Below are 11,714 nucleotides of genomic sequence, written 5' to 3'. Positions count from 1 at the left end.
AAGGCGAGATGAAGAGATAATTGAATGAAATGATATGTCTTGAAAAAGTCGGCGGAACCCATACAGCCCCAACAAGTTGACGTTTATAACGAATTCCCAGTTCTCTGCAAACCTGTACCTAAGGCCGGTAGACGACAAAACGGCCAAAAGTATTATGATAAAGAATTGTTTGAAGTCCATCTGCGAAAATACGAATGATGTATCTCGTTTAAAGGTCGTATCAAAAGCAGCATAGAAATGTTTGGTCGATGCATCAATAATGGTAAATAATAAATTTAACGATCATTTTCCAAGAACAAATCTTAAATTAAATGCAGCTGCAGGCGATCGATGTTGGATGATCGAGCGGAGAAAAATTAAGTGGTTTTTTTGAATTGCTATACTCGCGAGAACGTTGAACATTTAAACGGATGGCTACGGAATTTGTATTTTGTATACGCGTGGAAATTGACCTACTACTTATATCACGTTTTTAATAAATAATTCATTTCGGTCGGCACGAGCGTAGATTATAAAAAAAGTAGCAACAATAATTTCTATGCAAAAAGAATGACGAATAAAAATTACCTTTAAAAAGTATGAGTAGCAGAAATCGTAGCGGACTTATCACACCACTGATGGTCTAACGAAAACCAACAAAGCTTCGATCGCCAACGGCTGTCGATACTTCACTGCAAGATGCTGTATCCTTCGTTCGTCCTCGCGAAATCTGTACAGACGAACACAACCGAATTTTACGACTGAACGATATACACTGCAGCGCCTCAAAATTCTCGCGATCTATTTTCCCCGTGTGTTGCGACTGTCGCGAAAAAAACTTACATTCAAATCGCTCGATGTATACAAATACAAAGAAGAATTTATGCGATCGAGCACTTGTGGCATAGCGCGCGAATATCGCAACTGCGTTGAACTATCGAACGCGAAAAGTCTTGCCTATCGTTTGCGTTGTCGAGACTGCCGGCACATTTGCGCGACAAAACAAAATTCAAAATTTTCCATTAATTATTCTTGAATTTGCATTAATGTTCTCGAAATCGATAGACTCAGTAATTGTAGGGCTGCGAAGGTACTTGTGGTTTTATTAGGATTAATGAGGAATTCAATAAGATCCATGCCTATGTAAGTTTCTGAAGAAAGTCATGTTATACATCGTATTTTATTTAAACGTTCTTATTGTTTACAAACTGACAGACCTTAAGTTTATGGAATCACGATAATGTCACGATAATGAGACGATTTGTATAACAAACATTGTAATGAACATTTTCAAATTATTTTATTTTAAATCAGACGAATTGATAATTTATTAACACTTTTAAAAATAGAATTAAATCGGCGAACTTGTTGACATGATATTATAATAACTGTCATAAATGTGTACCAAACAAAGGTATTTAACTGAACTTTTGTTAATTACTTAACGTTACTCTCTGATATCGTCAAAAGTACTCATGAGTTTTCTACGTTAGTCACGTGAATAAGATACAAAAATTTCGTAACGTCGCAAAATCAATAAAAAAGGAAACCAATAAGAATTTATAGGATAGGAAGAAGTAAAAGTTTGGCGCACATTGCCGAGCAGGTCCCAAAAGCTGTGTTACAAGCTACGATGGCCGGGGGAGCGACGGCGGCAGCTACCGTTCCGAACGTGAAACCGGCTGCGGCGTAACAGGCGCCGACCAGGACAGCGCAGCCAGCTTGACATAAGCCGTAAGTCGCTACGGCGTCGACGGAATCGGGCTGCTGCAGCAGCAACGTCACACTGATAAGTAAAGCTGTGAGCGTATTCCTCTGCATGTTGTGGACTCTGCAAACACATGAACGGCGATCCATTATAAAGATGGTATCGATATGATACAATTTTCGAAAAGATACATCTCAATCTTTTATTCAAACGAACGCGAGACTCGAAGGCACACATTCATCGCGGTATACAGAAGATCGATTTACACTACTGAGCTTAGCAATCATATCCCGAAAAAAATAAAATGCAGCTACAAGCAATCAATGTTCAACGTTATTTTTGTAACAAAATAATAAAACATCAATCAATTTAGCAATTATTTTTTATAAAGACATCTTAAATCAAATGCAACTACAACCAATCGATGTTTGACGTTATTTTTTGTAAGAAAATAATAAAATCCACTACAAGCGATCAAGGTTTTACGTTATTTTTTTGTAATACAAGAATAAATACCTTTTGTTAGAATAGACGATGTGGATAATAGAAATCAAGCAGGGCCCGAGTGTCGTGCGTGGAGTGAACTAGAGTGTCGTGCGTGTTGCCGCGTCGGACTCGGAAGCGCAAATAAAACTCACGAGATTTTGTCGCTGGTATACTTTTTACGCGCGGCGTTGTAACAAAGGACTCGGCACGAGAAACTGAGGCAGTCATTCGCCTTCGGTCCAAATCAAATTTTCTGCGTTATAACATTCATAGGTCATTCGAGTGGCGGCGCTTCGGACGACTTCGTAGTATAGCACGCGACAGCGCGAAATTCGTACGACGTGCAAACTTTGTAGCCGCTGCGATATAGACGGGGGCGGGCACGTCGTTGACATTGTATGCGTATACATTTTTTACGTCTCGGATCATAAATCGCAACTCTAAAGTTCGGCCATGGTAGTACATTTGAATGCTTGAAAATTTCCTCTCAATGAACTCGAGTCCAATATTATTTTTATATAAAATATATTACATAATATGTTTGAGCTTATAAACATCAAATTTGCTGTTATGCCATACCCAAGCTGTACCTATACTATATACATCTCTCAATGCTTGCACGTGAGACAGGTAAAGTACAGCACATAAGACTCGTGTGCGAATGGACTCCCGATTTTTCTCACTGTTCTTGAATTAAAAAATCTTGCGTACACTCATACGATTTTTATCATTTGAACGAAAACATACGAAAACATGTGTGACATATCTGAATTACTTTCGAGCATTAGGATCAAACATCGTGACGTCATATATGGCGTGTCGACCCGAAGATCAAGTCTATTATCAGGTAAAAGCAATGCAAGTAAAATTAGTGGAGCTCTTGCTTATTGTTCATCATCAAACATATTCGACGCAGCAAAATAAATCATGGAACGTAAGTCAAAATCATGCAAAACTTCACACATTCATAATATCCGGTGTCTCTTTTTGTGTTGTGCGATGCATGTTTATGTTCAATAATATTGATGCACGCGGGCGCGCGACTCGACGTGTTTTCGAGAATGTGTCGGGATAGGGCGCAGACGACAGTGCCGCAACGGCATGTGATCCACACTGTCGAGTCTTCATCTACAAGTTCAGTGGACGTTACGACGCCGCAGCGTAAACAAAGAAACATCGCATCAATTGCAACGGTACAGTGGGTGTCGTGAAATAAAATAGCTTGAATTACAAACGATCGTGCGATTGTGCTCAGAGCAATGACTATGACAAACGACGGATTACTCGAGCTCGTGCAAGAAGCAGACGAGGATCCGTCGCTGCACTCGACTCTGGTCAGGGCGACAAAGAGAAGGTCGAATCGCTGCTGAGAAACGGCGCCGATCAGAATATAACCGACGAAAAGGGATCGACTCCTCTGCACATCATTTGTCAGAGAGAGGAATCTTTCGATGGTCAAAGTTTGGAATTGGTGGAGCTGTTTTTCAAAATTAACGACGAGAAACATCAACCGGTAGAGATAAACGCCCAAAACGACGCAGGTGATACGCCATTGCACTTGGCTCTGGTCAGCGGCAACAAGAAGATGTTTGAATTGCTGCTCAGACGAGGTGCTCATTCGAATCTAGCCAATGCAGAGGGTTCGACTCCTCTGCACGTCATTTGTAATAATTACGACGATGACACGATGGATTCGTTCTTTCGGATCAACGACGACATTCAGCAGACGATGCAGATCGACTCACGGGACAAAAAGGGTAACAGACCGTTGCACCTGGCTCTGACTCGAGGCAACAAGAAGGCCACCGAATCGCTGCTGAGACGCGGCGCCCATCCGAATTTGTCCAACGAGGACGGCGAGACTCCTCTGCACGTCATCTGCAAGAGAGAGCGATACTTCGACGAGGGCCTGACGGAGTTTTTTTTCAAGATCAACGACGAGCTGAATCAGCCGGTGCGCATCGACGCGCGGGACAAGAAAGGCCGGACGCCGCTGCACTGGGCCGTGACGAATCTCTCGCTGAATACCGTGGACGCACTGCTGGATCGTGGCGCCGATCTGTCGAGCTTCGTTTTCCCCACCGCGGACGAATTCGACCGGGGATTCGAGGCGCAACATTCCAATCACCGACTTCAATTCGATCTGAAACTGATGTCCGGCACCATGAAGGTCGTCGGACGCCTTCGGCAGAGAGGATACGAGCTGGAACGGAGCGACGCGCTGACGATCATGGACGCGTTGGCCAAGCACGGACTGCTCGAGAAGTCGGCGGATCTCGAGGAACGTTGGTCGCGAGACACTCGCCGGAACGAGGAGTTCGCGAGCGGAGTGAACGAGATAATGGCGAGCTTGAATCTGACGCTGCACGACGTGGCGCGGAGTCTCCGCGAGAAACTGGCGAGTTTATTTTGCCGGCCGTGGGCGTTGGATTCTTTGTTGGAGCTGACGGGCCGCTACCGATTGCCGATTCTCTGTTGTGAAATAATCATCGATTACGTAGATAACGAAGATTTACGGCACATTTGTTTGGCTGACGAGGGTCAAAGCTCGTGATGATTCGCACGTTATATTATAAACATCGTTTACGATTTGACAATTTTTCAACGATACAAAAAAAACTGTAGCGAGATGCGCAATATCCAGTCATGTACGGATAAATGTGAAAAATAATGAATGTACGCAAATAACATAAAAATAATAATAACATTAAGCTTCGATACATATGTCAGATATAGAAACAATAATTGTGATAACGCCTTTACATGGATGGCGCTGTAATTGCAATTGAAATAAAAAAAATAAAAAAGTACATCATCGATTTTTTCTACTCACGAATCAAGTCGACAGATTTTCAACGTAATTAATGAATTTTGATTTTCCTGTTAATGAGCGATCGCGAAGTAAAAACTTTGCATGCGACTAATCTATTTTTTATGACACCTTAGAACAAATGACAAATTCGACTCTTTTCTATCTCTCTTTTTAGCAGCAGCTAGCCAATCATTATCATTTTAGACTATTGTAAATGAACAAACTGTGGAATATATTCAAAAGCTTGCGCGTTGTAATTTTGTACTTGTTTGCGCATAGTAGTAGCTCATTACGAGCGAAGAAAGGCCAAAATTTCATCGTCCTTTTAATAAAAAAAACCATACGATCTTTATTATTTTAACCAACACATGTGGTACGCGTACAACTGCGAGACGCACTTAATAATTACTACATTTTCTCACGCAATCGTCTACATTTATCAATTTGATGAAAATTCGTAACCACGCATATTGTGACTCATATTATTTTGATCTTTGCTCTTGTAAAACGAACTAAGAAAATATTTTACAAAGATGTATTCAACTTTGAAATTCACATTACATTGTTTCGCGTCACAAAAAATCAATTTACATTTCACACTGCTAACAATTATCCCCCGAGAAGACATCATAAATCAAATGCAGCTACTCAGGCAATCTATATTTAACGTTGTTTTTTGTAATAAACGAATGAATAACTTTTTAGAATCGACGATGGAGACGAGAGAAATCAAGTTGTGTCGCGCGTGTTGACAGCTCGAGCTCGAAATCGCAAATGGATGCTACTGCGGGAGTGGGGAGGCGGCCACGCGCTGCTGTAACAGAGGATGAAATAAAACATCAATAAAGCCAAGGCATCTAGGTGTTGCAGACTTGAGCATTACATTTTTTTTGCCTCATCATAAGGAAAGCTACATGATAAGCTCGAAAATGAGATTTTGAACAAGACTTCGTAGGAAAATTAATTTTATTGAATGAGCACCAAAAAATATCTGTATGTAAATTGTGACATGTTTGAGTGACACGTATAAACAGTAAATGGTGCAATGCAAAATACTCTCAGCAAAATCTCTTGTTGATAACTTAAATTGAAGATTTACCATTGATTTATCAATAGTTAGATTTGGTTCGCTATATTAGTAACGATCAATTAAAATAACATATTTTTTTATTAAATCTCATTTTTACACGACTCGAATGTTTTGAATTTGACCGGATGAGTTGCGTTTTCATGGATTATGCATCTGAATAAGGGTCTAAAATTGATCATAAATGTAAACTCATTTATTCGATTAAAACGCAAAATATTATACAATTTTGAAATATACAAAACACATTTGTAACATAATATACATAAAACATATGTAATATGCAGAGTATACAATTTTTAACGACGTCGGAAATGAAAAAAACACTTTGATCGAGGTACGTTACCAGTCACGACCCGCAGCCGCCAAGCAAATGTAATACAAATGTTCGTTCATGAGATGCTGGAGGATAATCTGGCAGCACTCGATAGGCAGCCTATGGCGTATCAGCCCCCAGAAAGCCTCGAGTGCCCACCGCCGGAAAAATCCTCTCGCCATGGCCTCGCTCAGGTGCTCCTCGCAAGCCTCCCGAATTTTATAGTCGTCGTCGGGCAGCACCTGCCAAACCCTGAACGACTCGGCGCTTCTCGATTCGGCCAAATCGACGTAATCCGAGTAGGCGAATCGACTCGTCGCCTCTTCTCCCGGCGGCAAATGGATCAGGTCGTGGAGCGTCAGGCGCGGGCCCGCACTGCGTACCTCGGTGCGTCTCGCCTCGATCTCGAACTCGGCGTAGTCCTCGAAAAACTCCTCGACGTCGATCGGCTTCTGGAACATCTCGCGGCTGCCGATCAGTCTCATGACGGACGTGGCGTCGCTCCTCTGCAGCTCGTATCCTCTTCCCTCGAGCTGCTCGAGGCAGGCCAAGGCGCCGGCCTGTAGGCGCAGGATGACCCGGAGCCAACTCGCCAAGAGGCGAGACTGCGGAATCTCGGCCAAGTGCCTCTCGGTGGGAAAGACGAATCGCGACAAATCGGCGCCATTGTCCAGGAGCACAGCCACTGCCTCGGGCAGGAGTCTCGCCACGGCCCACTGCAGCGGTGTCCGGCCCCACCGATCTCGAGCGTCGACCCGCACCTCCCGTTGGATTTCGCCGCAGACCTCGAAGAACCTCGTCACCGACGCTCGATCGTCTGCGTCTCTCCGGCAAACGACGTGCAGAGCAGTCGATCCCTCTGCGTTGGCTAAATTAGGATCGGCGCCCTGTCTCAGCAGCAGCTCGATCAGTCGTGGGTCGCCGCTGTCCATGGCCCAGTGCAACGCCGTGTTACCCGACCAGTCTCGGGCATCCACTTGGACGGTCTGATTGACGTCGGGACGGGAGCAGACCTCGAATATCAGCCGGGCAAAGACGTAAGCCGAGGGTAATTGTCTCCAGACGATACTCAGCAGCGGAGTCGCTCCCCGCTGGGCATCTAGCTCGTTCGGATCGGCGTCGTATCGGCCGAGCAGTCGCTCCACCAGGTCCGTGTTTTCGTCCCCCAGAGCCCGATGCAGCAGAGGATCGCCCCCGAGTCGGCCGGGCCCTGAGGGCTGCAGTTGGCGGAATCTCTCGATGACCTCGTCGAAGCCGAACCACAGGGCCACGTGGTAGTGCGTCAATCCGTCCTCGTCGACGTAGTTCGCCCGGTAAATTTTAAAGAGCTCAAGGGCCACTTCCGTCCTGTGGGGGTGTCGACTTTTGAAGGTGAGGTGCAGCGCAGTGGTGCGACGCAACAGTGGATTGCCGTCTCGATCCAGCTCGGGCTCGTCCCTGTAGCCGGTACTGACCACAAAGTCGACGAGAGCCTTCGGATGGTCACCTTCGTACAAAGCCTCCGTGAGAAGCCGATCGACCGAGAAGCGATTGGGAAGAAATATCTCCCGGAGGTCGGCCGGAAGTTGGCCCCTCCAATGTGAGAATAAACCGTGTATTCCATAGAAAAATTTGCTTCGCCCTTCTTCGCTCTCCCAATCGGTCGCTGCATATCTTTTTTTCAAAAATTTCAAAAAAAATTGCTTGTCGATTAGGTCGTTTTGGGTCGACATTTTGCGCACTCGCGACCAAACGAATTATACGAAACTGTAATATTTTTTCATTTTCGCCGCGAAAATCACTCGCCGCGGTCGATACGATCTTCCGCTCTGTTGACACCGAGCCGTCTCAACGTTTACTGACTGTGCTATACTCTACCCTCTGTATTGAAAATTAACAACTGTGATTAAAGATATTATAACTGAAGGTAAATTAAAGTACCGATTAATCATTTGAAATTCTTACTTTTCGACCGACTTCTTCGAGGAATTTTTCTACTTTTCCAAAACTTAGTATTCCAGAATAACTATCGGTAACATTCAGTAAATAAATCCTCAGATATATCAAAAAATTTTTAATAATAATTCCAGTGGTTGACGAGCTCCATAATCTGCCACTATCTGTGAAAATTGCGGATGGCCATTTTCAAAAAAGTCTAATCTGAACGCCTACTTCGAATCGATAATGAATAGCAATAGTACCGCATTATGCATGTGATACGTGCCAAAAGACATTCGTAATAAAGAATCGAAGTTTACAAAATTTTACCATTTCTAAAAACGTTCACGCGGACAGCGTGAACAATTTAATCACTTGAATTATGAAAGAGACTGTAAGAAGAAAAAATCCTTGCTCAAAATCAAGCACAATCTTCGAAAGTCTTGTCATCTTACAATACAAAGATCTCGGTTAATCCACTCTCATTGTAGTTTACAAATTAATACTTGAACGCTGCTCTCATGACTCATCATGACATGTACCTATATATATCGAGCATCAGTCAACACGTTCCTGCATGCCACATCTCGGTTTGTTTTCTGCCGTTATTGCTTCAAGCCTCGAGTGGCGGATATATGATGCAGATGGCAGTGCCGTGCCTACCGCGCGCGTTGAGCAATTCAGTTCAATACACGTTGAGACGTCGCAGCGCGAGCACATAAAGTTATTGGATCGATTTCAACTGTAGTGAATCTCGTAAAAAAATTAAACTATATCTTCCGTAATAACAAATTGTGTTCCCGTGCGAACTTTGAGTGCGCCGAACGATGTCCTCGTCCAGTGACGAATCCGATGATAGTTCATGTAGTAGCGGAGGCGAAGAAATCAGCGCCGAACAATGGGATCACTTGGGCAAAATCAACTTTGAAAAACTGAAGTGCTTAAGAGAAAAATTGAATTGGGAAAACGAAGAAGAGCGTCGGAAATTTTACCATCAACTTGAAGATTTAATAAAAAATTGGAAGGGTCGACGACCGAATCTTCGAGACATCTTTCGGCCCGAGGAAATCGATTGGCTTCTTACGGAGGATGTCAAGGAATTCGTGAAAAAAAGCGGGAGAATACGTGAAATTCCGATCATAAGATTTGTGAAAAAGTCGGGTTACAAAGACGAGCCAAACGTAGACGAAAACGGCAAGCCACTGTTGCGTCGCGCCACTGCACTGCATTACGTTCGTGGACGCAGTTTCTACTTCACCCCGGCGGTCACTGATCTTTTTAAAATATACAACAGATTCGACGCGAACTACACCGACGAATCTGGATTGACGCATTTGCACGTGGCTTCCGAGTTGGAACTTGACGACATTGTCCGAAAATTTCTCGATTTCGAGCATGATCTCGACTGCCGCGTGCAAAAAACAGGCGATTCGCCGTTACACGTGGCTCTGAACATGAATAACAACGAAGTGGCACTGATGCTGCTGAGAAGGGGTGCCGACCCGAATCTGCCCAACGAGAAAGGATTCACTTCTCTGCATTTGATCTACAAGTGGGAATATTTTTACGAAGACGAAGATCGTGAATTTTTGAAGATGTTTTTCAAGATCATCGGAGATCAAAATCGATCGTTACAATTGGAAGCCCGTGACAAGTTGGGCCGGACCCCGTTGCAATGGGCCGTGGCGAGTTTCATGCCGGATGCCGTCGATACATTTTTAGATTTAGGCGCTGATCTGTCGAGTTTTGTTTTTCCTACCGAGAGTCACCTTGACGAGAGATTCGACAGGTGGTTCGATGACTACTGGGATGGTTTTAAATTGCGACTAGAATCTGGTGCTCTGGCCGTCTTGGATTGTCTGAAGAGAAGAGGATACGAGCTGGAACGTAGCGACGTTCTGACGATTATGAAATTTTTCCTCAAGTACAAAGTTTTCAGGAAGGTAAGGGATAATGGAAGGGAGTTCGCGAGCGAAGATTCACAGGACGACGAACATTGGTACAATTTCGAAAATTTTGCGAAAAGAGCGAAAAAAATTATGATTAATCCGAGTCTGTCGCTTTACGAGCTGGTTCGGTTGCGACCCGGAGAGTCAGAAAAACGACTCACTTATTTGGACTGCTTCGTTTTTGTGAACTCAGAAGACTTTTGGTTACTTCCCGAACTCGAGAGAAAAAATGGCTCTTGTGCTGAGCACCTGAACGAGATAATGGCGAGAGGATTTTGTCGACGATGGGCACTGGATCCATTCATGGACCTGACGAGCAACCGACTGCCAATTATTCTACGTTCCTTGTTCTCAAGATTACTTGGTAGTACTACTCCTTCGACGTAGATGTCGCACTCGTTCAGAGACTCAAAACTTCGTACCATAGGGTGCTCTGCTCTCTATCTCGCCACTACCCGTGGCGCGCTACCGTCATTATTCCTTTGTGCGTCGTAGAGTTAAGTCGCAATATTCACGATAAAATGAGCTCCGGATCATCATCCGAGAAAGAGAAACAGCCGAGGAAGCGTAAACGGTCCACAGAGGTCGAAAAGCTTGAGAAAGAAATGGCAGCTATGGCAAAGAAGCTGAGATTGTTGCAACAAAATGACATAATGGCAACAGATGCTGACGAATCAGGTTAGTTCGAATATGTAATCGAATCGCTGCAAAATCTAGCTGAACTCGAACCCAAGTCGAGGCAGAGCTGAAAAATAACCTTCATTACAAGGGATACGATGCTGAACTCGTACATAAGTCGAGGCAAAGCAAGCAAAGTATCATCGCGAATTACGCAATATATGCCAGCTGAGCTCTTGTATAAGCAGAGACATAGCTGAGAGAGACCACCTAAAAAATAGGGGTTATGTAACCTAAAACTACAAGTACATAGACTTGGTGATTAATCGTAACGTGTCTTGGTTCTGTTTTTGCGTAGATGCAACGCAATCCAGCGAGGAAAATCAAAGCCCAAACAAGGTTAAACAGGCCTCAGTCAAAGCAGCTAACGTCAATGAAGAGGAAGTGGCTTCTTGTCTAGGCGAGCTACGCGAAAACAAGACGTCGAACGAATTGGATCTAATCGACGACGTGGCATTAAGAGTGTCAGAATACCTCCGTCTAGGACTGCCTAAGGAGCAGAAGAAGGAAATCTTAGAGCTGATTCCAAGGAAACATAAGGATTTCAATCTCGTAGCGCCTAAAATAAATGCCGAGATTCTGCACTCCATGAAAGAAGAGGCAATAAAACGTGACAATTTTTTTGCACATTACCAAGATATAGCAGCAGCAAATCTGGCTCTATCATCATCGGTTTTAAGCATGGTGTTGAACGACCAAAATGAACCTTTGGAGAGAAGCAACATTTTAAAGGCATTATCAGATGCTGTAAAATTGAATGCAGAGTTATATCGCTGCTTAAA

At 43.9% G+C, this 11,714-nt stretch overlaps 2 protein-coding genes across 2 annotated transcripts in view; both read left to right on the top strand.

Annotated features, from left to right (window-relative positions):
* Positions 1-3,234: 3,234 nt before the first annotated feature.
* Positions 3,235-4,727, top strand: LOC111693240 (ankyrin-3-like). Its single transcript, XM_023457489.1, has 2 exons — positions 3,235-3,366; positions 3,429-4,727. The coding sequence occupies exons 1-2, from the start codon at positions 3,235-3,237 to the stop codon at positions 4,725-4,727; spliced, it is 1,431 nt and encodes a 476-aa protein (XP_023313257.1).
* Positions 4,728-8,770: 4,043 nt separating this feature from the next.
* LOC111693239 overlaps positions 8,771-11,714 on the top strand; it is a 5,057-nt gene continuing 2,113 nt past the window's right edge. The window contains exon 1 of the mRNA XM_023457488.1: positions 8,771-10,582. Within this exon, the coding sequence (XP_023313256.1) occupies positions 9,133-10,582 (1,450 nt within the window). The 5' untranslated portion in view covers positions 8,771-9,132. The remainder of the gene's footprint in view (positions 10,583-11,714) is intronic.

The sequence above is a fragment of the Trichogramma pretiosum genome, unplaced genomic scaffold (assembly GCF_000599845.2).
Source record: "Trichogramma pretiosum strain Unisexual culture from Peru unplaced genomic scaffold, Tpre_2.0 scaffold107, whole genome shotgun sequence".
Taxonomy (NCBI): domain Eukaryota; kingdom Metazoa; phylum Arthropoda; class Insecta; order Hymenoptera; family Trichogrammatidae; genus Trichogramma; species Trichogramma pretiosum.
This window is presented reverse-complemented; position numbering and strand designations above follow the sequence as displayed.

Bases quoted from the DNA above. Each gene is read 5' to 3' on its own strand.
- LOC111693240 (XM_023457489.1), top strand. From the start codon at position 3,235: ATGTGTCGGGATAGGGCGCAGACGACAGTGCCGCAACGGCATGTGATC. The intron at 3,367-3,428 runs GTACAGTGGGTG...GATTGTGCTCAG, and splicing joins ACATCGCATCAATTGCAACG to AGCAATGACTATGACAAACG.